This window comes from Ascaphus truei, chromosome 3 (genome assembly GCF_040206685.1).
Source record: "Ascaphus truei isolate aAscTru1 chromosome 3, aAscTru1.hap1, whole genome shotgun sequence".
NCBI lineage: Eukaryota > Metazoa > Chordata > Amphibia > Anura > Ascaphidae > Ascaphus > Ascaphus truei.
The window spans coordinates 28,300,947-28,328,177 of NC_134485.1; the positions used below are offsets into that span (position 1 = coordinate 28,300,947).

General features: G+C 40.8%; 1 protein-coding gene across 1 annotated transcript; it reads left to right on the plus strand.

The window, feature by feature from the left end:
- The first annotated feature begins 594 nt into the window (after positions 1-594).
- Positions 595-27,231, plus strand: PAXBP1 (PAX3 and PAX7 binding protein 1). Its single transcript, XM_075593871.1, has 18 exons — positions 595-997; positions 4,467-4,592; positions 5,390-5,560; positions 6,935-7,156; positions 8,324-8,427; positions 9,386-9,606; positions 11,265-11,454; positions 14,121-14,244; positions 16,439-16,541; positions 16,834-16,952; positions 17,869-18,068; positions 18,560-18,704; positions 18,881-19,002; positions 19,693-19,769; positions 20,181-20,247; positions 20,780-20,926; positions 22,788-22,942; positions 25,820-27,231. The coding sequence occupies exons 1-18, from the start codon at positions 652-654 to the stop codon at positions 25,935-25,937; spliced, it is 2,757 nt and encodes a 918-aa protein (XP_075449986.1). The 5' UTR covers positions 595-651; the 3' UTR covers positions 25,938-27,231.

Genomic DNA, 27,231 nt, shown 5'->3' on the forward strand with positions numbered 1-27,231 from the left:
ATTGTAGTTGTTTCACGAGATGTGATCTCCAGACCCTGCATTATATTATACAGCTACTAGAAATTTTGCCAAATATATCTTTATTGACTTGTTCAAATTGACAATTGTCTATTGTATCTATTTGTGTGCTGGGGCCCTTCTGTATATATAAATGGACATGAGAAACAGGTACCGTGCATGTTAACTAGCTGCAGTGCATGTTAATCTGTGGCACTTTTTTGCCCCGCCTTCTAGCTGTGATAAATAGCTGACGAATAAACAGTGCTCTCTGACCTAGCTAGCATGTGTCTGATAAATAACAAGGACATCTCTTTGCTCTGCTTATAACGGCAGTAGCAACGTCACAGCACCCAGCCACTCTCTGTAGTCACTGTGACTGCTGTGCTGCAGCTCACTCACTAGGTGGCGCTGTGTCCCCGACCTCTCGCTGTATTCTCCGCCGCCCCCTAGGTGTCGCTGTATTCCCCCGCCGCTCGCTAGGTGTCGCTGTGTCCCCGCCCTCTCACTTGGTGCCGCTCGTCGTTGTGTTCCGCCGCCCGCTAGGTGGCGCTGTGCCCCGCCCACTCACTTGTTGCCGCTTGTCGTTGTGTTCCACCGCCCGCTAGGTGTCTCTGTTGACGTCTTTCCGTCTTGTCCCGGTCTCTGTGGTGTATGTGCGCGCGCGAGCGGCTCCTGTCTCGCGGCCGCTGCTCTAACCGTCCCCCCCTCACCACCATGTTCCGCAAGGCCCGGCGGGTAAACCTGAGGAAACGGAACGATTCCGAGGAAGAGGAGCGGGAGCGGGAAGACGCGCAGCAGCCGCTGGCGCTGCCCCCGCCTCCGGAGCCCGAGCCCGTCACCGATATCCCGTTCCTGGGCCTCCTCCCCGCGCCGCAGCATGATAACGGGCTCCTGGGGTACGGGGCGAAGGGCAAAGAGAAGCCGAGGGGGGCGGCGGAGAGTTACCCGGCCGCGGTGCCCAAGGCCAGTCTGCTCAGCTTCAAGGATGACGAGGATGGTAAAGGCCGGGGAGGGGGACAGGAGGGAGGGGAGGGGGACAGGAGGGAGGGGAGGGAGGGGGGGGAGGCGGACAGGAGGGAGAGGGGGAGGCGGACCCGGGCAAGGAACGGGCTGATACTTAGATTGTAAGCTCTTTGGGGCAGTCTGCCTTTGCCTTCTGTTGTCATTTACCTGTTGCACTTATTCCCATTGTTGGTAACTTATTTACCTTGTATTGTAATTTTGTAAGCCCTGCAAGCATTGTTGGTACTATATAAACAAAATTATACATCTATACATTGGAGACCTGCCGGGGCAGAGGAAGGGCCGGAATGGGACGTTTGGCTGCAACTAAACCACCCCATGCGTTATGCTGCCACCGCATCTGACTGCCGGGTACCTCGGCGTTTGACATTTGGCAGCGACAGTGATGCCATCTTTAAATGTCCCATATTGCGGCTCTCATGTCAATGTCCTGGGCAGCCACAGCTCTTGAGTGCTGCGGCTGCCCGGGACATTGACACGAGCAGCGGCTGCGCGATAAGGGACATTTAAACATGGGGTCGGAGTGCGCGCACGGCCACACAAAGTGCCTGGCGGTGCGATAGGCGGCGAAGCGCATGGGGCAATCTCGTCGCACATCAAGCCTATCCCTTGCAAGCTGTCCCAACTACTGTTGTTGCTTACATTTATACAGTATAAATGTAAGCAGTTGGGACAGATTGCGGGAGTTAGGGAATAGATGCTTTGATCACATAGCATTGAGGGGGCTGGCTATCTTAGGCTAAGTCCATAGTGATTTTAGCCGTGCGGAGGCGGGCTGAGGGAAAGCGGATGCTTTCCTTGGCCTTAGACCGTGCGCCGTCCGGGGGCGGGGGGTGCCTGTGACGTCACGGAGCGAACCCTCGGGCGAACCGCTCACGTGGCCGGCCCTGCGCTCCGGCGAGTGCAGAAACGAAAAATAGTTTTAGACCTACGCTTCCGCATGCTTACGGAAGCGTGCGCAAGCCCCTGCTGAAGCCACTCTCATTGCGGCTGCAGGGGCTCACTGCCGAGCAGCAGCGCGCCTCAGCGCTGACCATGCCCGAGGCCTTAATTAGCATAACACTGGAATGAGAAGAATAGTGCGATAATAAATTGAATTACCAGAGGATATGCATTGAACACTATTATCTAGCTACAGATATAGCAGACTTTGGTGCACCCGCTGTCGCGTGTCAGGTGCATAGCTCGGTAGCCATGTCTCTTGTTTGCATGCGGATAATATTGTGACACTGGCGTCAGTCTATTCCTGTGCCGTGTCCCCCGCTGCAACTTGCCATCGGGAGTAACCTCTGCTATATCTGTATGTCCTTGTTTTTTTCAGCACTAAGTTTTTTTTGTGTTTTTTTTTAATTTGTTTTGTAGTTTGCAGTTATCCTGGCTACAGCATACACCCAAGTAATTGAGTATTGCACAAGAACTCCTGTAATTAGTTGGCTTTGCAAAGATGTAGCTGTGATTTCAGGATTATAAACTTTGCTATTTGTCAGGTGATCGTATAAGAAACTTAATATTGCATCCAGTTCCGGAGTAGTATTTGTATAGACAGTTTGTCTCCGGTGGAAGAAGAACGCTGTACAGTTTTGGAAGCTTATATTTCTCAAATTAAATTAGTGATTTTAATGGCTTTCAATGTCCTATTGACGATATGTTGTTGAGTACAAATTCAGATATAAGGTACCCGTCGTTAGGGGAGGTTTTCTTTCTTTTTATTTTTTGAGCGCTTTTATAGAAAGTAAATTTATGTTTTCCTTGACATTGGACAAAAATATCAGTGACCAAAAACGTAATAAATGATATGTAATAGATAACATTCAATAAAGTGTACTAATCGGAAATATCATTGTGCAGTACCCCGTGGTCTCTTTAAAACAAAGCAGTTATGTACTTTGTAATCCCATTGGCAAATTATAAATTTACCTTTTCTTTAAGTTTATCAACATTTGCTTCATCAGTTTGGCATCTGGGATATTTGTGTTTGGCATTTGACTTTTCTTTTTATATATTTGGCCAATTTTATCCTCAAACTACAGTGTGTAATCTATTAGTAAAATATTTACTAAGTAGTTTTGTGATCCTATAATAACAATAAAGATGCAGTACATTTTTTTTTTTTTTGCACCGGGAGGTTAAAATGGAGATCACCTGAGACCAGTGTAGTTACCATAGTAACCTCAGATGCAGGAGATTAAGAAAATCATGAAGTTGATCAGTAAAAAATATAATAATAATAATAAAAAGAGCAGGAAACGCTCAGGACTCAAGATACTAATATTATGAGGTAGGCCGCGCTTCCAGTCCGGCAACGGCTCATCGTGTCAAAACAAGTTGATTTAATCTGTCGTCTGCGCAACCACGACACAGCGACCAAAATCGCTGAAGTCAATGGAAATTGATTTTTTACGGCGACCGCCACGTGACGCCAGGGGCACGTGAGCGGTTCAGCCCATGAGGGGGAATCGCTCACAGCCACGCCCCCGGTTGCCGTCTCTTGTTTCCTACACTAAGCAGAAATCGCTATAACGACGGTGACTGATGACGTCACACCATCGCCAGGACTATAAGCGCGGCCTAAGGGGGCGGCCCCAGTCACTTCTACAGCGTGCGCTGTGCGTTCAAGCCCCGCCCCCCCAGTCAGGCCGGTCCCAGTTAGTACCTTTTTTTCAATCAGGCAGGGGAATTTAAGTTGTGTGTGCGACGGAGGTGTGGCCACGCCCCCACCAGCGGTTCAGCCAATGAGGGCGAACCAGCTGCGTGAGGTCATGGCCACGCCCCTGCAAATCCACCGCCACCCCTCCTGTCGCAAATGGTCCCGCAGATCGTGGTGCGTCTGCGAGGCTGGCGGCACATGCAGCCGAATTCCCTGGTCTGCAGTGAGCTGAAGGGGGAAAGACGGGGGCGTGACATCACCTGGCAGGTTCACCCTCATTGGCTGAACCGCCAGGGGGCGTGGCCTAGCGCTCCATCGCAAGTCCTGATATCAATTTTCTTGAGCAGGCGTTTCTGTCGGCGCAGCGGGCCCGACCCCATTATGGGGTGGCTCTTGCCCCTGCAGTGTCTGCCACAGCGGGCGCTGCAGTGGCCAGCGGGGACCTGGCGTTACTCATATAGGCCTCTGCAGGGGATTGCTGCTTTAAAGTGATAGTGCTGCCCGTTCAGACAAATGGACTGTAGTTTGTAGAATTTAATAGTGATTAAACGTCAATTTTTAAATTGTAAGCTTGGATGTAATTTATAAGCTTTACGATGTGGAGCGTTCAATGGAAAAACACAGTGGTGAAAATCGGAGGCCAACATTTTGGAAATTAAAAAATAATGGGACAATTGTCAGCAATGAATAACATACCCGGTTAGCAAAAAATGGTTGTAGGAGATAGAGGTGTGACAGACGTATTAATTATGTTGCATGTTTTTCTTTAAATATGCAATGTCTGCTTTTTTTCCAGAGGAAGAAGTTTTCACAATCAAGAAATCGAACCACAGTAAAAAAATAGTTAAACTTCTTAAAAAGGAATATCATGAAGACCTGGAGAAAGCAAAGCCAAAATTTGATGGAAATTCTTCATTAGAAGGTAATATCTGTGAAAATGTCCAGTGAACAGGTTTCAGTTGTAAATCAAGCATTTGTTCTTTTTTTATGTATTTGGTTGTGTTGCAGAAGAAATTGTGAGAAATTGATTGGGTTCTCCCTGGCTAAAAAGATTGTATATATTATGGAGTGTAGTAATGTAATTATATTGCAGAGTTGGTGCACTGACAAAAATATATAAAAGTAATTGATTTGAAAGGAACATTTTTAATGCTCATTGTGTAAACAAAAAATGCAGCATCTGACAGCATAACTGTGATCCTGACAAACGCTCAGGTCTTCTGACATTATTTCGGAATGGAAATAATGCAAATAAGATAATCTACCTCAGGGGGTTCTCAACTCCATTCCTCAAGGGCCACCAACAGGGTCAGGTTTTAAGGATATCCCTGCTTCAGCACAGGTGACTCCGTGAAAGACTGAAGTTGACCACCCCTGCTCTAAATATATTTTCACATATATAAATGCTGTGGTATATTTATTTACATCCATATATTTGTTGTTTTTAACATGTCTTTAGTCTGTTGCAGTAACTGCATGTTTTACCTGTCCCTGGGTTACGTCACAACGCTGTGACGTAGACTGTATGTTAACGTGTGGCATCTATCTGTAGGACGGGTACCATGGCAGATGTGCTCCAGTTCGGATTATGTTGACTTTTCATAGGGATTTGTGTGTGTTTTTTTTTTTTTTTTTTTTTTTGTGGGCCCCTGCGAGTATCCAAGTGGTTAATACTTTAATGACGACAAGTGCTTACTTTATTATTATTATTTTTGGCAGACATCTTTCTGAACAAAACCTTAACCCTTAAGGATGGCAGTCAGGAGGTGGTCACAGCAATCATTGAGCTGGGAGAAGGGGAGATGGAAGTGGAAAGTGAAAAAGAAGAAGAAAAGCCCAAAGCCGGCTCCTTTACAAATGCACCGTCCTCTTTAAATGCCCTCCGGCCTGGTAACATTGTTATTAATATATATTGTTTAAGATGTGGAGAAATGAATATGTAAAAACTTCACTGAGGAGCTAATGCTGTCTTTTAAAAATGCCATTCCACTTCCTTGATTTTAAAATAAATGTGTTTTTTGTAGCTGGAGCATTTAAGCTCTTATTTCCTTGCTTTCTACCGTAACACCTTTTTACTTTGTAGCAATTCAGTGATTTCATCTCGTACATTTTCAGGCTTTTGGGGAAATATTTTTAAATGTTCTGTTTTTCCTCCAATGGAAGTTGTATGAACAAGGCATAGAATACATTTCCTGCGTATCAGTTCTAATGTAAGCTAGGAGAATGCTATATTTTATACCACGCTGTGCGATGAGCGAGCAAACTTTTTGTGTATGGTTTGGTTTTATCGGAAAAATCACAAGCGGGATTCTAACCCCAATCAGCAGCTTTTAGCCAGCAGCAAAATAATATTAATATTTTGAACATTCTGAATTTGGAAAAATATGTTCTCTACAGAATGGGCTGTTTGGCTGCGACCAAAATGCCGCCAGGACATGTCGCCACTGGACATTTCGCTGCGCCCGCTCCGACAAGTCAGGTCTGATAAGTGCATGTTTAAATGTCCCGTGCGGGATATTTAAAACACTTATCAGACCTGGCTTATTGGGCGCAGGAGCGCGTGCGGCAGACATCATGGTGAATTATCCCGGCGCCAGAACGCTGGCGGTGTTTTTGTCGGTGCCAAACGTCCTAAACCGCATTCCCCATCAGTCGCCGAAACACGAGTTATACAGTGTTCTTTACTGTAGTTAGTTACCAATTTATTTTCATTTTAAATATTTAATATCTCTGAAACTGGTTAAGCAAATGGTCTGAAAATGTAGTACAAGTTGCAAAATAATGTTGATGTTTTGTATAAAGAATCCGGTTTGAGCTGTACCGTTTAATTTTTTTATTATTTCAAGAAACAAAAAATGTATTTCAAAATGGGGGCTGCACTGATTTAGGTGAAACTTCTGGCAGATCTAAGTTAGGATGGCAGAAAGGTAACCACAAAATGTCAACAGAATCGGTGAAGGCATTTACTGTGGAGAGAACACAGACAAAAAAAGCACACCCAAAGTGTCTGCGAAGTCTAGTGATCCCTTCGCTAGCTCATCCAGTTAGAAAAAATGAAAACTTGTGTGCTTCACCGAAGGCATTATATGGCAGATTCAATTCATATTGCTTTCTTGATTAAACCATTTATTCAATGTTTAATAAAGTTTGCATCCATTCCCCCCGATTTATCATTCATGATCGTTTTATACCCCAAACCTATTGCTGTTATACATGAGCTGCCACAGCACAGTGACGTGTAACGGCTGATCTGCCTTTCTTTAGGGGAAATCCCAGATGCGGCTTTCATCCATGCTGCACGTAAAAAGCGGCAGATGGCCCGTGAACTTGGCGACCTCCCTGGTATGGATTCCGAGGGAGGTAAAAGCCGCTTGATACGTGAAGATGAAAACGATGCCAGCGATGATGATGACGACGATGAAAAGAGGCGTATAGTCTTTTCAGTAAAAGAAAAATCGCAGCGACAGAAAATAGCTGAAGAAATCGGTAGGTGTGATTGTTGCCTGTAATGTAGACACTGCAGATGTTTTCCCAGGTTTAATTAAGTCGGAGTGTTTACAACATCAGTACTTAAACATTAAATAACTTTATGCCACTGCATTCTAATTGGTCGAATCTTCTTCTTACTGTATTGGAACTTGCCACTTGAGTTGCATCATATCTTGGAGACCACATGCTAAAAATACACCATCCAGTAAACAGAGAGCGAAACTTGAGCTATTATAGAAATTGATTTTTATTAGGCTGTAAAAATTCAGTTTCCGTTTCCAAGGTAAGCGCTCTATGGCAAGGGACAGCTTAGTCAGCATTAAATCAGCTTGCTGATGGGGCATCACCACTGTGTTTGTATTAAAAGAAACCACTTCAACCTAAAGCCACTTATCTTCTAAACCTTTTCCAGCGGGGTTTGTTCTGTTGACCATGGGTGACCCCATTAAGTGTTACTTATACTAGGAATACTTTGCCTAGAAAAAAGCCCCCAACAATATGGGGTATGAAACAGCACTATCATCAGTGTTCGACAAACCTATACATTTGCTCGCCCCGGGCGAGTGGATTTAACCCCCGGGCGAGTAAATATTGGCCCAAGCAGCACACGTTTGGTACTAGGTGGCGAGTAGATTTTTTTGTGTGGCGAGTAGATTTTTTTGGTGATTTGTCAACCACTGACTATCATTACCCATTGTGATAGTGGAAGCCAAAGGAGAACGTCTGAAGTTTTTGGCAGAATGCATAGGCAAATGAAGGGTAAGCCCAAGACTTTATCCTGGTATTAACACACGTATATTTGACACATGGAGTTTATGAAATTGTTAAAAGTGGGAATATCTTCCATTAAATTATAGCAGAAATGTTGTGTATTGTATGCATCACTTCTTTTATAGTACACCTGGGCAAGTTGGAGAGTGCCTTTATCTGTCAGGTTTGGTGAAGGGTGTTTAATTTGATAATAAATGCATTGTCACGGTCATGATCAGAAGAGCATAACACTTGATTTCCAAATGTTTTGTCATATTGGAAGGTGGTTGATAACAATCACTTAATGTGGTTTTCTATTGAAGAACTATGCATACACCCTGCAATGTAAAGTTGTTGGGATTCTTCAAGTTGATTTGGTCTCAATATCACTCCCTTGGTTTTTCACTTGTCTAGGAATCGAGGGAAGCGATGATGAAGCTTTGGCGTCAGGGGAACAAGATGAAGAGATCAGCCGCTGGGAGCAGGAACAGATAAGGAAGGGAATTAGTATACCTCAGGCAAGTATTAACTGACCTACTCTTGTACTTTTAATGTATCCCGTCTTCATGGAAATGCTTCAAATATTTTGCTGCACTACTTTGTGTGTATATATTTATATGTATAAGTTAAGCGGTATCGAATTGTAGTAATAGTGATGTTAACTTTTAAGCATCATTCAGCCAAGATTAACACTAAAGCGGCAAGTATGCACAACTAGAAAACATCTCGTGCACTCCAATTGAAAGTTATAAAGAATAATACAATTATCTATCTGGTACTCTCATCCCAGGGGACCCACTGCAATGGTAAAAGTAAGAACTGCAACAGGATGGTAAAGGATGGGCACAACAGGCTTTCTTCACAAATAATTCTTTATTGTGCTATATGGCAAATATAAGGTGTCATTTAAATATGAAGTACACTTTACTCTAGCTACTAGTAGCCAAATATATAATTTATTGTTTTATCTTTGTAACCTTAAACAGTGTTGTGCATTTGGTATTTCAATGTTTAGGCGTGTGGAAGATAGCCCAGCCCTTGTGATTTCTCTTACCTGGCAGGGTAGCTCCCTTAAGGGGGCCCAGATAAATTACAAGGAGAGCGCAGACTGACAAGGAGGCTATGTACACTGGGAAATAGCATGACAAAGTCAGAGACTGTGTAATCAGTTGGTTTAATGATACGAAGTAACCATTGTTCTATAATATTTGATATTTTGGATGCTCAAATCTAGAAGAATAGGGGGACCCAAATGCATAACGATTGGGGGGATTTTTTTTATTAGAGGGAAGGGCAGTGTCAAAAACCACTGCTTTAAGGGTTGCACAAAAGCAATCTGACTTAATTTTTTAAAAGATTTGTTAATATATACAAATCCATTTTACATTTACAACGACACTGTTGAATACATAGACATGGATTATGCTGTTAAATGTACATTGCTTAAGTAAAACGTATTTTTTTTCACCCTTTCAGATTCCAGCACCTCATCCTTCGGAAGCGAATCATTTGTTTTACCCGAGCACTTACCAGGGAATACCGTATGGCTCCTCATATGGCGTTCCTTACACTTACGCTGCTTATGGATCCTCTGAGACAAAATCTCACAAAACAGATAATTCTGTCTCTTTCAAAACTCCCAGTAATGAGATGACTCCTGTTTCTATTGATTTGGTAAAGAAACAGCTTAAAGACAGGTAGGGCAGACAAGCTTTCTTTTGGGGCGTACCAAAGCAGTCCACATGCTTTCTGTTCCCTTTGGCTCTTTATTTATCTGGGGCTGGGAAATGAAAGCAGCTGTGTTACACCAATGACAAAAAAAAAGACTTCTTGAAGAACACGGATGGAATCAAGAATTGAACCAATTCCTTGGAATCTTTAGAAGCCTAGTGAAGTGAGATTGCGTTTCTGTGCCAGAAACAACAGGGCTGTGTTAGTGCGACACTCTGGACAGTTACACGTTGAGGCCTATAAAATATGAAGGAGTTTCACACAGTGAGCCATCAGTGAGCAGGTACACAGGTGCAAACGTGCGTTGTTGGACTCCTCAACCAAGTTCACAAATTTTCAACCATATGTTTAGAGACCGGAAAAATATCTTGACTAAAAAAAAAAAAACTTTTTAGTTATGTTCTTCTTCTTTTTTTTCTTTTTTTTTCTTTTTTTTTCTTTTTTTTTTTTTTACACCCCAACAGACGTGTAGGTCTGGTTGAAAATTTGGCATGCCTTCTGGGGCTGCTTGAGTTTGATTTAGTTCTAGCTTATAAGAATTTGGATGTTTTACTTGCAATTGAATGTTTAAAGCGGCTATAACATCCCTTCACACCCCTCCCCCCCCCCCAAATATATATTTAATGTACCTTACCCTAACCAATGGGCCCCTTGTTGGGCTCATCTGTGCTCCCCCAGTTTCTGGTAAAAAGGATTTCAGTTTTTAGTAGTTTCCTTTAATAACAGCATTGCCGCCAGGATCACCAAAGGAAACCTGCGACATCGTCTGTCGCCAATGACCACGTGCCTATTCTGTATCTGGCGGGAAAATAGTATTGCTGGTAATGCGGGAATCGGGGCCGCATTACTCCTTCCCCGTCCCCTCTTCCTGGATCATGTAGGAAAAAATATATCAAGTAGCTCGAATTGCTGATCCAAGCCTTTGGATGCTTAAATTTGTAGCGCTAGACTGCTCTCAAAACTAATGCACAAATGTGTACAAGTATACAAAGGACATTCCCTCTGTAGCTTACCCGTCCTCTGAATCAAACACAAAAAATGAACAATAACAGTCACATAGATATAAATGCATTAACACAAGTTACAGTATGTTTAGGTTTTTATTTTTAATTAGGAGTTGGGTAATATTTGCATAAAGTTTGTTACCCTTTCACAACTTTGTTTTAGTAGAAAATAAAGTACAAGTATTTAGTGAAAGCTTGAGTTAAATTAATAACTGTTTAATTTTAAAACAGCCTCTCCTTTCCCCCCAAAAATTGGACAATGCAAATTGTAATTTCCCAAAAAGATCGATAATGTGCGTAAAATTCGATTTTGACTGATTTTACGTCGCCTTTGTAATAGTATAGGAGTTCATTTAGATGCCAATTAGAAGTGTCACCTCACATAGGACCAACTTGAACTTCAATAGGTTAAAATAAAAAAATGAAAGCTATACAAGTTTACTCCGTGATCTTGCATAAAGGGGGCTTCTTATCACAGGTCTTGTCTGATTGTAATTAAATCTGTAACGGTCATTAGTTCACTCTGGTGCCAAATGGGGATGCGCCTCTGTAAATGGCTTTTCCTTAAAGCATACTGATTTGATCTGTTTATGACTTGGCTTTATTTGTGCCAAACTTAGGTTGAATGCGATGAAAGACACCCACAAAGCAAATCTCCAAGAGTTTGAGAAACACCAGAAAAGCAGAGAAGACTCCACAAATTCAATAAAGCGATTGGACGGGTCTTCGGGGGGTAACGCTGACCGGTACCAATTTTTGCAAGAAATGCGTGGGTATGTCCAAGACTTGCTTGAGTGTTTCTGTGAAAAGGTAAGAATGCTACAATATCAGTGTTTCTATTGCACAAAAAAGAAGCCGTTTTTAAATCCATTTGAACATCAACATATTCTGCGTTTCCAGCAATATAGATAAGGAGTGTTTTTGTATGGGCGGGACACGTGTTTATGGTTAGTCTTTAAAGCAGCAGTCCACTCTGATCGCCATTTCATTTAGCATTTTTGTTTCCTTAAGAGATTATTTCCCGTTACAAAGCTGTTTTTAATTTTTTTTTAAATCTAATGCTTTGTTGAGGTGGTATAAGAAATGTAATATTAAATGTCAGTGAGGATAAAATAAAGCTCTCGCCAGAGGCCAGAGCAGTCTAAAGGTTCCACAGAAGATGGAGAATAAGATAATCAATATTTTTAACACGATTGCCCTCCTCCCAACCCCCCACCAAAACCAAAAATAAATAAATGTACATGCTAAGGGGGCAACATACGATCATGAGTTTAAACTCACTCTCATAGTTTTCTGGGGGGATTGCTGCTTTAAAGAGCCACTCACTGTCTTACACCCATTAACTTCACAATAAGTACAACTATTTGTGTAATGCTCCAGTTTGATTACACAAGATTTGCTGGAGGACATGTTTTCCTCTCTGCCTGACGGAACAGTCATGTTTTAATCACGGAAAGCCCCCCAATGGGGTAACGCCATTCTACACAGGTGTGCTTTTGTGTAGTAGTATTCATTAATCTGTTCTTAAAACAGCCAGGAATTCCAACTTTAAATCTATTATTTGTCTGTTTATTTTTTGTATTTTAAGTTGTGTATGTATCGTCAGTACTGTAGTAAAAATAATTTGGCAGTTGTGACGTTGCCTTAATGTTGGTATTACTAAGACACACTGGAGTGTAAAATGACTTTTTTTTTTACTTTCTGAGATTAAAGAAAGTGTTTTGGTGTAGATACATGTTTACTAAATATTCTAATACAATTGTATTCTGAATGACAAAGTAGTTGCTTAATTAAAAGCTTTGTCCTATAAAGGGTATGTGTCTGCTCATTTTCCATTCTTCACCCCTCTCTGGGGTCTTCCTCCTACTTTTCCCCTCCCTTATCTCACTGTGGTCTCCCCATCAAAGCTTACGTCCCCTACTCCCAAGCAAATGTTGAGGTTCTCGTGAATCTTTAATAGTTTCATTTCTTGAACAGGGGTATTAAATTAAACAAATGTTTGTATTTGTAGCTATGCTTTGATGTCTTTGGGTCCTATGGCCTGCAGTGCTCTGATTGTTACCAACTTGTTCTCAATGATCTAGATGCGCATGGTAGCTTTTTTAGACCTTGAAATCTGAACTTTATCTCTCTCGGGTTTCGTTTGCAGTGTCATGCATGACACTAAGGAGCGATACAGGTTATCATACTGCAATCCTGCTTTAACTGTCATTCAAGTCAATTACGTTATTGTTTGTTGGAGGTGCGATAACCAGTATCGCACTTTAGTGAATCCAGGCATAAGGGGGCCATGTATCTGTATACTGGCTCAAAGAATACCCAATTTCTAAAAGAAAAACTCGATTTGAGTCAACAATCTTCAGAAATGCTTATGGGAGTTGAAGTCACACTGGGTAGTCCTTTTTGATCAACTCTTAAATAGGGTTGTTTTTGTTTTTTTTCTGTAGAGCGAGAGAGTTTCAGATAGTACTATAGTAATGAAATGTTTTGGAATGTACATTTCAATTCTTGGTAGAAATCATGTTATTTATTTTGTGCTGATTTTACCAGTTGACACTTCCTGCCCTTTCTTTATTTGCATCACCATAAATGGTTTGATGAAAAGTTGAGGATTGCTGTGTAGAGAGATTTGTATGCGGACATTGGATTTGGCGGCGTCCTTTGTAGGTGATGCAGATTAATGATCTACGTATAATACTAGCTAGCTGTGGATCCTTATGCAAATATAAAGAGCCTGTATCTTTTCTTTCCAGTGTAGGATGGGAGGATTTCCCTTTTATTAGTATATTGAACGGTTTGAAGGCACACCATGTTAGCAGCTGTAAATGGTTAAAGCAAGGATTGGATGAATCTGACAGCATTACAGTGGTTTTCTTTCATATTTTCATGTATGCTTAAAAGATGACTGTTGCTTTTTTTTTTTTTTTTAATGAAATCTAGAGTAAATCTAAATTATTCAATAATTTACTGGAGAGAAAAAAAAAACATTCTTCATGGGTTTGGTGCGAGATGATGCATTGTACTGTTTAGTGCCATTTAATATATTCTGCTATCACCTGTGAAGAGTATATGAGAAAGCAGAACTGAGAGAATGTCTCTCCCTGAAACACGTATATCGTAGCCATACAAAATGTAGATTATCACGTTGGCCAACATATGGACCAATTAGTTCAATAGATTTCCCTGTTGAGGGTAGAGACGAGTCATTAAATCTGGATTCAGATTACTCTGTTTTCCTTGCATTGTACCTGCTAATTGATTCTTTAATTTCCAACTGGAAATTGTCCCCCTTTTGCATGTGTGACAATCCAGAAAGAGTCTTTGTATAAGCAAAATTGGCAAATAAGAATTGCCCCTATTTACATACATTATTTTCTCATGTTAGGGAATTTCTTCATGTCTGCTTGGAATAATATGCCCCCTAAACACAGGCACACAAAGGACTTGGTATTACGTAGTCTGTTGTATTTTTGCAGGTACCTGTGATAAACGAGCTTGAATCTGCAATGCACCAGCTGTACAAACAGCAAGCTGCCCGCCTTGTCCAAAGACGACAAGATGATATTAAAGATGAATCTGCGGAGTTTTCGAGCCATTCAAGTCAGTCCATCTTGAAGGTTTTTATTATTCATTAAACACCCTTGTTTGCCTCCCGAGCACTTCACGTGCACATGCTTAATTTAATGTGGTTGTGCGAACTGGGGGAAAGGAGCTGTCAGTAGGAAAACCCCAGTGAAGATATTGCAAATAAAAGCAGTCCGCTTAAGGGAGAAGCTGACACCATTAACATGCTATCCGTCATTAGAACTTTTTTTTTATTAAAGCTGCATGGTCCCATTTCAGCACAACATTGAAAAGGGTATCGCACGTGAAATGTGTTGGGGAGGAGTACACTAGAAATCTGAGCTGCTTGCCACATTCTGGTACAATGGTTGCAATGAAAGTAACCTGTTGGGAGTGAAACTCTTGTAATTCTGTAATAAGGAGGTGAACTGTGGCATCCACAGAGCCTATGCTATAAATCATATCCATTGTTTGAGAAGATATCGGCCTCATTCAAATAAATGGAGCTTGCATCTTCCCAAGCAAGAGGAAGACAACCCCTGACTTCATTTAACCCTGTTCACTCAAACTGCACACACGCATTATAATTATTCCATTATCAACTTTACTTTCAATGCTTCTATCATACACAGACTAGAAAGATCTTGGTTAAAAAAAAAAAAAAAAAAAGATAATTTAGATGACCACTTGCTCACAAGATGTCAATTACACTGATCTCAATCATGTCACATTTGTCTTTATTATTCTACTTACAAGGGACAATTAGTGTGTACATGTCGTCTAAATGATGCATACATAATGTTTAGATGCATTGTACATGAATACTAGTGTGGTGCGTCAAGTAAGTATAAAGATGCTGTAAATCTAGGCACGTTCATGAAGTGATCTTCATTCTTCTGGGTTGGGCTATCAGGTTTTCAATGACTTTTTTGCTTATGTTTTGCTCCCTCTCAAACTTTTTCAAAGGCAGATGTACATTTTGTAAATATTGGGACATTTGTTTAATTTGGTTGCATCTTTACTCTGATGGAAAACGGGGTAGTTCTTTCATAAATCCTATTTCGCAACAATTTATTTTTATACTGTCCTCTCAAGGCATCGAAAATTACATACCACTTCTCTTGAAAATGGTCTTGGTACTTAATTAGGAGTTTCTTTAATCTTGGATGTAATTGGAGATCAGCTTGATGACGATGTTGTGGTGCTACCAGAAGTAAAGGGGGTTTACAGATTGGCAAAGCTTAGTAACATTGATTCATATCCGATCATTCTGATTAACCCTTGGAAATGTATCCAGTTGTAACATGGATTCACTTCAGAGGTGTTCTGACCATGCTCTGAGACGGGTCAGTGAGGCCATGTACTCGCTACCTTTATTATTTCATCTACAATTATATTACACACTGCGGTTACATCGAATACTGGGGGTACACGTATTTGGTTTGAGTTTATTTTTTTGCTAGTAATACAACGGTTTACTAACTCAAACTGTTTTGTACTTGGATGCAACTTTAAAAATGATTTTTAGACAGATTGTGTAAGTTCTGTCAGTGTGTACAGCTTCATCAACGAGAAAAAAAATTTCAAGGAAGAGTCCCACCCCGGCTCACGCAAATCTTGGTCGGCGGTTCCTTGCTCGCAGTACTGCGACAACCCTGAAGAATACACACCATCTCCTTCATGTGCTCTTTGCACTTTTTCTTCTTACTCATTCAGCCATTTATGTCTGGGAACTATTTTGACCCATACTTACTAAGCGGTGCTATGCCAAAAAGGCACACTTCGTTGCCGGTAAACACCTTCCAGACCATTTTAAATGAAGGAGCCGTAAAAGTGTTTTCCGGGAGTCTCTTGTGGCATAGCACAGCCCGGTGTAAATACTGGATTTTATGTATTACTGCTGATCTTATTATAGCTTTTGAAGTATCGTATAATATTAGAATGACCAGGGTTACACGTGCATATTAGATGACAACCAAAAAGTGCTTGGAAGGTAAAATGAAATTGGGGTTAAGAAGAAATGTGTATACTTGTTGCTTGAATTCTGTCCTGAAGACTACATTTGAAAAACAGTATTTTGTCATGAAAGGCTTTCAATATAAGGTTTGCAATATTTAGTTTTGATCTTGAGATACATTGATTAAGCACTAGCTGAACCTAATAAGTGTGTAAGTGGTTAGGGTGTCCGCCTTCTTTTATCTGAACAGATTTATTCTGTACATTCTCTCAGGTAAAGCAGTAATGGCACCAAATCTGGACTCTTTTGGGCGAGACCGAGCACTCTATCAAGAACATGCAAAACAACGGCGGATTGCAGAAAGGGAAGCGAGAAGGTAAAGGCCATCTTCAAACTGTATGGGCACACCCTTAACGAATGGATGGTTATATGTGATAAAACTGGAAGGAAAGAAATAAGTAAACAAATGCCGGTATGCCAGATTGTCAACCCCTGTTACCTTGCAAACGCTTTAGAGACTTTGTAGGGAATAAACAATTTTATTACAATAGTATTCTATTTTCCTGGTGTGGTGTGTTAAGAAAACAAGTGAATTACTTTAGTTTGGGACTTGAATCCACAAGTTTTAACAAGGGAACAAATAAAAATAATGCATTTTGCTTTATTAGAGCCCGTCGCCGACAAGCTAGAGAGATAACAACTAGTAAGATGGCAGAACACCTTGAAGGCATTTCCAGTGACGACGAAGAAACATCCACTGATATGACTAACTTTACCATGGAGAAAGGTGAGCGTTCTCTTAATTTTTTTAAATTATTTTTGTTACCTACTCTGGCTTCATAGTGTTTACCATATTACGTTCGCATGCGTAACAGGATATGGGACACTACTACAGGTGATTGTAACCTTGACTCTGGAAACTGTGATAGCAATGAGAACTGGAGAGGTGCCAGAACGTTCAGTAGCCACTCCAGCTCAGAGTTAAAACGCCAGACTTGCTCTGTATATTGTCAGCAGTAAGTATGCAATCCCGAATGATTGGATTCTGTGGAACACTGGTTGTACCTCCTATTGGTTGAGAAAAGAAACGCGAACACAATCGCTTTCCACTTAGCAAATACAGCAGCTATCCAAATAAAGGGATTCATGCCATGCTTTGCATTTGTTCCCCAGATAACACTGGTAGGAACAAAATGGAAACGGAAAGGTTAAGCAAATTATGTAGGTTGGTTTTAAAGAAGCAATCCAAGTCAGCGTGTGCGTGTGCGTGTGCGTGTGTGTGTGTATTCAAAGATTTTGTGTCATGTGGAATCAATAGTCATGACGTCATCGGTGCGGCTTCCTTTTGGCCCATGTGACACGGGAGCTTAACTTTAAAGCCCTGCTTGCTCAGCCAGAGTAGCTACCGGCAATTGGAGGTAAGTATCTGCAGGGGGGTCTCCGAAGCGAAAATTAATGGGGTTACGGTCCAGAGGTCCCCTGCTTCAACCCTATGTAAAAAAATAAAATACAAATGCAGGCTTGGATTGCTCCTTTAAGAGATTACATTTGCAGATTTGTTAAATTGTATATTGTAATTGAAATATTTTAGGTTTTTGTAATACTTTTGGTAAAAAAACAGTAATCTTATGATTGTATGAAATTGTAATGTCCTTTTGTTTTTACGATGCTGCATTCACATATTATTTTTATCCAATTTTTAGAACGGATTTTGAAAGATTCAAGTAAAGTGTTTGAAGATACTTTGGAGAATTTTCATTCAATTGACTGCATCAAATCTCAGTTTGAAACTTGGCGTTCCACTTATTGTACCACTTATAAAGATGCATATATTGGTCTTTGCTTGCCCAAACTTTTAAATCCTCTAATAAGATTACAGCTTTTATCTTGGACTCCATTGGAGGTAGGAAACTGCTATTGCGTCCTGAAATAAATATATGTTTACGTCTTTGGTTCAATTAATGTTTTGTAGGACATTGTAAGATTGGTCTCTCAAACATTTTTGTAACCAAGAGACTTCTGTGGATTCATTACGATAAGTGTTCATAGCACACTTCCATTACAGTGGGCTAGATGTTTATTAAATTAGTTAATCATTCGACAAGCAAATGTTGGAGTGTAGCGCACTATGAAAAGCAGTAAAATGACAGAAAACTGTTGGTGATTTCTTTAATTTGCGGTAGTTATTGGTAGTATGCTGCTGATTGGTGTTTGCACACGTCTATAACATTAAGATTCTTATCCTGAATCTTGTTTGCAGAATGACTATTTGAGATTACTCAAACAGGAAATATACTTGAAATGTAATTGAAGCATAAGAACGTTTTCCATTCATTAGAATAGAATTGATTTTGCTGGCTGTCTCTTGATTGGCTGCTTGATTTTTACTTTCAGGACAAATGTTGCGACTTTGAAAGTATGATGTGGTTTGAATCGTTGCTTTTTTATGGCTGTGAAGAAAAGGAATATGACACAGAAGATGCAGACACAACATTATTACCTTCTATAGTGGAAAAGATCATACTTCCCAAACTATCAGGTATGTTAAATATAGACATGTTTTGAATTTGATTAGTGTCTTGCGTGCCCGTCTTTCTGAAAAACATTGGAAATGTAAAATGTGTTATACTGTTGACCGTATGAGGAATATTGGTAAATGTGATCACATTTAAAAATGAAGTCTAATTAGGGATTTGCTTTCTCCATTTCTCCAAGGAGTCGCTGAGCATGTGTGGGATCCTTTTTCGACAACACAGACCAACAGGTTGGGAGCAATGTTTCAGAAACTGCTCAGTGGATATCCTACGGTTGTAAATGCTGAAAACAAAAGCACAGAGGTATAAATAACTGAGAATTGCATGCAATGGCATAACATTGAGGGCACTCTAATAAACTTACTCTTAGGCTGCGTCCAGGGTCAGCGCTTATGCGCTGACCCGTGCTGGGGCGCGCTCACGCTCGGCACTGAGCCCTTGCAGCAGCAATGAGAGCAGCTTTAGCAGGGACTTGCTTACGCTTACGCAAGCGTGCGTAAGTCTTACCAAAATTTTAAATTCAAGCGCTCAAGGGAGCGCAGGGCCGGTCACGTGAGCGGTTCGCCCAATGAGGGCGAACCAGTTCCGTGATGTCACTGGCCCGCCCCTCGACACGCCCCCGGATGGCGCGCGGACCAAGGCCAGGGAAAGCACCCGCTTTCCCTCAGCCTCCGCGCGCCTCAGCACGGCTGCAGTCCTATGGACGCAGCCTTAGGATATAAAGAGCCTGTAAAGGCTGCTTTCCTTGTATACAATGTATTTCAACATTTTCTCAATTATATCACTCACAAATCCTGATAGCATCTTTTTAACAATATCTATTACCAATACGTACTGGGGTGGTAGTTTTTCTTTAGTCCCTGTGCCTAGGTTATATTATTTATTTATTCTTGTATGATGTGACCAGGTTGTCAGATGTACTTAGTGTTAATAATGCTATAATTCCGAATAGTTGATTTGAGATTTCATTTTGAATGGTATCCTCCTTTTCAGGCATTGCTAAAGGCTCTGTTGATGAGAATGAGAAGGACTCTGGACGATGATGTTTTCATGCCATTGTATCCCAGAAAGTAAGTGGTCATTCTGAAATGTAATTTACAGCCTCAGACGATTTTCAGTTGTAAACTAAGTGTTTGTGATGCATGTCTGCCTTCTCTTTCAACTGCTGTTATTCATTGAAAATTTATTTTACTAATGGCAAAAACAAAGTGTATTCCAATTTAACTATTAAAGTTCCACATGAGATGTGTAAAATTGTTCTTCATTTTTTCCCTATTCAAAATGAAGGTTACCTATGCAGTCAGGTCATAGTGAATTGATATACGGCCAAGCTGCAATCAGTGTTTCATTTAATCAACTAGAATACAAATATATTTTTTAATTTCAGAATTAAGTAATGATTAGGAAATTACATTTTAGAATTAGGATTTTAGAATTCTTAAATGCCAATATTGTGACGAAAAATGTGTGTTCCTTTTCAGTGTTATTGAGAATAAGAACTCTGGACCCTGCTTGTTTTTCCAGCGCCAATTTTGGTCTTCTGTTAAGGTAATACACAAAAATGTGTTTTTGTCTGTTCCTCATCCCAGAACATACTGGAGAAAACGAGACTTCTCATTGTATCTGTGAAATGCTTCATGGCAGCCGCTCCTATGGTCCGTGTTTTATTTACTCCCATAGCTGAGCTGGATTGCCAAGCACAAAACTGCCATTTTCTTACCCCATGTTCATATTAATCAGTGAAATACTAGCACTTCTGGAATAGTCCCTGTTGATGAACATTATTGTTGATGAACCAATGAGTCGGGGTAACCATGCTTTTACATATAGTTGTCCCATTAACTTGCTTTGTCTAGTACCCATTCCTACAAGTACTTCTCCAATTAATATATAACCCATTCCTACAAGTACTTCTCCAATTAATATATAACCCATTCCTACAAGTACTTCTCCAATTAATATCTAAAAGCTGTCTCGGGTGTGGAACACGTTAACTTTAGTCCTCGTGCCAGTATCATTGAAGAATCAAAATGCTTTGTATGTGTACTTGCATTAACTGTAACATTTTGGGTTGGTTCAGTTACTAGGAAACTTTCTGAGGTGGTATGGAGTCCTAGCCAACAAAGCGTTACAGGAGTTGGCGATAGATGGATTGTTGAATAGATATATCCTGATGGCATTTCAAAACAATGAGAACGGAGAAGATAGCATCAAAAAAGCCCAAAGTGTAAGTTGTATAATTTGTGTTACCAGTTTGAATGTGCATATTGCTTTAACTTCTTCCCTGTTGTGGGGAGGGGGGGTGGGGTACAATCCTTTGCAGCACAATGCAAACTTTGCCCCTATGTAAGTAAAACTGTAAAGTGCAATTGCAGAGCAATGAGTTGTTGGTCCCTCTGGCGGCAACGGGGTTAAAATGTAGCTTCAATGTTATACATTTTTGTACATGCTAAAGGATGTTTAAATATAAACTTTTTGATCATTTGTCTAATTTGTATGTGTTGCAGCATCTGATATTTTCTGTAACAAATGACAAAATTCAGAGTTTGCTAGTAAGAAGTTGGTAATAATCTCTTAATCATCCCAGGATTTCTCCCAGTGAAAGCCGCTGCTCATCCTATTTACACAGTTCCTTCCTGTAACCATATAGCAATGAAACGTCCACAGCAAAACCAAATCACCCGCGATGCACTATGTGATGTGATTGCAAGTGCATAAAAATCTCAATTTGTTTCCTACAATTAGAAGTTCCTCAGCACAGGTTTTGCTTCTGCTACTAATAAACCTCTATCAGCAATTACCTATTGAGTCCGCAAATTGGATTAAGACAGCTTTACTGTCAAATAGACCCGCGCTGATGTAGCTAATTTTAATATATATTTAATAATTTTATTTCATTTGGCCCTTTGCTCCCAATGGGATTTAAACTGCTACACAATTGCAGTATAGCGAGCGGTATGCATTACATAGGAATGTTACAGACACAGTCCATGCCCAGATGACTTTACAATCTATGATGTTGGTGCCTGAGGCACAGGGAGATAAAGTGACTTGCCCAAGGTCACAAGGAGCTGACACCAGGAATTGAACCAGGTTCCCCTGTCATTGTTATCATTCAGTGTCTTGACTTGCCTAGCCAAATGGTAGAATGACTTGGTGCCTGTCCCTTAAAAATAAGTAAGACATACGTGTATGACACATCCCCTTGATAAAGACCCCTCTGCGGGGTCGAAACGTCTGTGATGTTTATGCCGTTAAGCTAATATAATCTTTTTTGCTATTTACCTACTGTGTGCTGTCTCTACTTCATCAGTCCTCGGATGGTAACGTGTGTGTGTGTGTGTGTGTGTGTGTGTGTGTGTGTTATATTGTTTTTTCTCCTATCCACTTTTTCAGTGTAACAGTTGGCATGCTCAGTCTTTGTTAAAGATATCCCTAGTGACCAAAATTTAATTTTACTTCCTCCTGCATTATATGGAAGACTTTCTGGGACTTGCAGTGACAAATAGCTGTGCACTGGTGGATTCATTTTTCTTCTGCAGTGTCTTTCTCGTCTGAAAATGACTGAATTCTTAATGAACCTGTTTGTCCTTGTCAGTATGCAGACACAGTGTTCTGTTTCACTCAGTGCACAAGTTGCCAACACTTATCCCGTGGAAGCAAAGCACTCTACAAATTTACTGTTCTATAGTGCTGCCAACATAAGCAGCACTGTAAGTTTTTACAAATAAATATAGGCCCCATGGAGTGCAGCTCTAAACTAAGCTTTTGAGACGTTGACATCTGAGGAAGAGACTGCATTACCATTCTCATGATGATTTGGGCTAATGTACTGAAATATTTGCATTGGTCCATTACTGGCTATCACCACTCAAGTCATTGTTGTATTGTTGGTTGATTTGCTTTGTCACAATGGTGTAAAATAGAACAATTCACATTGCTACATACTCTCTCTTTTGTTTCAAATAACTTCTCATATGAGAAACTTGAATGGAGTTTTTATATTGGAAAATATATTTTACACAGAGTATATAATCACTTCATAGGTATAGTAAACAAGACTTTTATTGTATTTATTTTTTCCCCAGGTTATTGCGTGTTTTCCAAAGCAATGGTTTACAAATCATAAAGGAGGCAAAACTATTCCACAGCTGGAAAACTTTGCCCGATACCTTGTTCATCTGGCGGGTGCAATTTACAGAAACAATGTTGGCTGCTCGGACGTGGAGAAAAGAAATGCAAGGTGATTTTATTAACTGACAGTGGACCTATGACATTCGCTGGACAATACAAGGGCAAGCATGCCGATGACCCTGTGATACTCAGTTGACTTCATGGCATAGTTGCTCGGTCATGTGGGAGATCATATCTATGGCTCAACTGAATAGGGTGATCTTGACATTGAGTTGCGATGATGTGATGGCTCCACTGGCAATCGCATAGTTGCGATGCTGGAAGGTCTGGAATTATGGTGCTGTGGACTACCTGGCACTGAAAAGGTTAATATAAAGCAGGCATAGACCTGGAATTACATTTAGAAAGATCAGATATTTTTTTTATCTGACGCCGCTGTATTTTCAGTTCTGGGGATTCCCTGTTTTCCAAGATCTTTAGTGGCAATTCTATACGGTCCTAAGCGGCCATTTTTGCCTACAAATTCCCACTGATTTTAATGGGGATTTTGGGCTGACTAGGCCTGAACAGCCGCTTGTGACAACATAGAAATCGGGCTTTTTTGAGTTTTCTGTGCCAATGCACTGCCTGTTTTTTTTAAAGATGGTGCCCGTGGTCCACTAATAGGAACCCACAACAAATTGGTCCGATGGGTCCCCAGTGCTAAATGTATAGCTACGGTAAACTCTGTGGTTTGAAAACGAGTAGCTTGCATTGCTGTTTAAAGAATGTGTCCATATGGCATTGGTTACGGCAGGGGGGCGCAAACTGGGGGTCGCGGATTTTTTTGGGGGGAGCGGGGGCGGTTGCAGAGGCCCCGCACTCTTACCCAAGGCATTTAAATTAAATGTCGGGGATCCCGCAATGCTTCTTGTAACCTGCTTACCACCGGGATTCAGTAGCCTTGTACCGCGTCACATGACGCGTCGTCATTTGACACCCGTCGCCATAGCAACGGGGTAATGTGATGTCACCCGCGACGGCGGTACAAAGTAAGGGGGCGTAACCACCTAGGGGAGCAGGCAGGGGGTCGCAGCTCCAAAAGTTTGCGTTTTATGGATTATGTTTTTTTAGGATAACCAGCCAGACAAAATATAGACATTCCCACTTACACACCGGTAACTGTGCCCCAAAAAGCTGGCCTGGCTCGGGCCCCAAGGAAACATTTAAGAATCGCTGCCACATGTACTTCCAGAGTTAAGGAAACGGCTGTAATGCAGCTCTGTCTCTACCTTTTTAAACACACGAATGACATGAACATGTAACAATGAAGGGAGTTGTGACAAGTACAAGAATGTTGTCTTTACATCCATTTTTAAGTGATTGGGGCTTCCTTTAACCCTTTTGAGTACCGGAGGGGACACGGCACCAGTGCCACACGCCCTCCGACACAACGTGTACGAGGTGCGATCACATGACCACAACGTCCCTAATGACTCGATTGGAAGAGAAGTTTCTTTCTGTTCCTTGTCAATTAAGATTGGGACGTGATCTTCCCTATGAAACAAGCAAAAAGCCCTTGATGTTCTATTGCGGCCTCCGGTGTGCTAGACCACATGACATGGTAGCTATGGCACAGGACACTGAAAGGGTTAAAAGAACTTGCAGTGACTGGAGATTTCTGCAGGCTAGTTTTTTTTTTTTTTTTTTTGTAACATGGTCTTTTATTGATAAACACACAATCCCAGCAACCTGCAGACTGGTCATGCCGTGAAGTGGCTGCAGGCTTATAATGCTTCGGCCAAAGGGTTAAAACGAAATGACCATTATTCATGAGTATATTAACATTGACGTATTTAACTATGTATTTTGCCACATTGGATGTAGCATTGAGTATTTTTGTCTTTTATTGAAAAGATTGTTGATGGGTGGAGAAAAGAAAAAGGTAATTGGGAAGGGGGGTACAAAAGGGAGAAAGGTGATGTACATATTAAGTGGGGATGACAACATACATTGCATAACAGATATGTGAGAGGGCATTAACTTATTTGCAATAACCCTTACCTTGGAGCAAAAAAAAAAAATAGAAGCATTCTCATAAATATCCTTGTGAAAGAATAGAGGGAACAGAAATGACCACCAAAAGGACACCTCCCCCCAGCTATAATGATAGGGCTCTGGAGTCAAAACTATTTGCACCTATGAAGTTCCACCATTGGTCCCAGATGGCTAGGAATGTCTCGGCTGTATCATTAAGGAAAGCAGTCCTCTCTTAATTTTAATAAAGTATTTTCTAATTTTGAAGCTTCAATCGCACATCAGGTGGGCAAAATAAATTGAAGGGATAGTTTTCACTCTTATTTGAAATGCCAGGTATCAAATTACAGGCAGTCCTCTGTTATCCAACGGAATCCGTTCTGGAAGTAGCGTTGGATAGTGAAACTGTTGTAAAGTGAGTCCCATATTAATCAGTGGCGGTGAGCGTTGGATAACGCATTCCGGCATCGAAAACCGGCCAATAGGGTTGCATTGTAAAGCGTTTCATATGCCATTCGTTGTAAAGTGAAACGTTGGATAGCGAGGACTACCTGTATTAAATAGTGCTACCCAAGGGTGTTGTGCCATTGTAAGACCTAGATTACTTGGATCAAATATTTGCTTCCAGTGTCCCTATAGTTTGACGCTCCCACCAAATGTGTAGGGTAGAGTGCCATTTCAACCACAACCCTAAAGCATAAAGGGGAGGATTGTACGTATATTTTATTCAGTTTAACTGGAATCACATACCAACGGTAATAATATTTATAACTTGTAGCATGATGAGCGTATTTATGGAGGTTGAGGCTGTGGTTTCCCCAGATATTCTCCCAAACCCCAGGCTCCAACACCCCTCTCAAGTCAGCTTTCTATTATGCAGGCTATCTTTTTAATAAACTACTTTACCTAGCATGTTAATGGTAATACATATGTTTATTTTCTTAAGCCCCTCTCGTTTTCTCTTTTTCAGGGACCAAATAAGGCAGATTGTGAAATTACTAGCAAGTATTCGTGCACTGGAGCATGCAGTGTCTGTTGCAAATGATTACAACGTGAAAGATCTCAAAGCTTCGTCAGAAGGGAAATAAATTTGTTGGACTATGGTGTAAATTGATTCCCGATTTTTTTTTTTTTTTTTTTTGGATTTTTTTTGTACATTATGTAAAGTTTCTTAAACTGTAAAGTGTTTTTTCTTTTAATGCAGGGGCTTCTTGTATATGTCAATAGATGCAGGATTTTTTTTTTTTTTTTTAAACAAAATCCTAAAAAGACTACTACTGGAATTAAAGATTTGGCTTCTTAGTGGTGATTCTCTGTACGATAACATGTATCTGTTATACAAAAGTACTACATCAATTTTGGAGCAGTGTGTCATAGGAAATGTAAGTCCACAGATATTGAGTCGTTTGCTTCTAATATTTGTGTAGTCTCAAAGTTGGCGTTAATAACATTAGTATTTGCATGAGTGGCAGACACTATTCAAAATGCTTTGCCTTCTGGGACACTAAAGGCTTCTAATCATTCTCTTCTAGTGGAAGCCGAGCAGGCATGATGGTATCTTGCTGCTTTTAAATATCATCCATACATGAAATACAGTCATTGTAATATTGACAGCAATGATTTTTTTAAAGAACTTCTGAAATATAGCTAGCCAACTCCAGTCCTCAAGAGCTACCAACAGGTCAGGTTTACAAGATACCCCTGCTTCAGCACAGTTGGTGCAGTCTTTGACTGAGCCACTGATTGAGCCACTTATGCTGAAGGGGTTTCCTGAAAACCTGACCTGTTGGTAGTTCTTGAGGACTGGAGTTGGCCATCACTGATCTAAAATATAGGTAGCTAGACAGCATTGCTAAGAAGTTATTCTGCAACGAACACACCAATTGATTTAGCTGTCCATATGCAAAACAAGTAATGCCCCATCAATACATGTGTGCAAATGGGTGTGTTTTTCTCATTGGGAAGTTATAGTGACGTCTCATGTTTGATGAACCCCATTATAACACACTGTACGCATTTTAAGAGTTGTTATGCAAATAGTAAAACATCTTCCAGAGGGAATTGAATGTTTTACTTTGCATGATACCAATTCATGCGCACTCAACATTTTCATGTTGACAATGTTTCACTGCTGCCTGGTTACATATGTGCTGTGCATTGCCGAACGCCCATGTCCTGTGTTTGACCTGGCCCATAAGTTTGTGTAATTTGTGCACAATGTACGTCATTCAAATCATGTAAAGTTACTGAGCATTCATCCGCGTAACGAATCTCCTGTATATTTTCTGAAAATGTAACGATAATAATGAATACATTTCTTTCTTAGGTTGGTTGTTTTTGAAGTACTGTGCTAAAATATTTCAATAAATTGTTTGCCACAAA

Excerpts from the sequence above, each read along its gene's own strand:
- PAXBP1 (XM_075593871.1), top strand. The coding sequence starts at position 652 with ATGTGCGCGCGCGAGCGGCTCCTGTCTCGCGGCCGCTGCTCTAACCGT. Across the intron at positions 998-4,466 it reads CTTCAAGGATGACGAGGATG|AGGAAGAAGTTTTCACAATC; the intron begins GTAAAGGCCGGG and ends CTTTTTTTCCAG. Across the intron at positions 16,542-16,833 it reads GCAGAAAGGGAAGCGAGAAG|AGCCCGTCGCCGACAAGCTA; the intron begins GTAAAGGCCATC and ends TTGCTTTATTAG.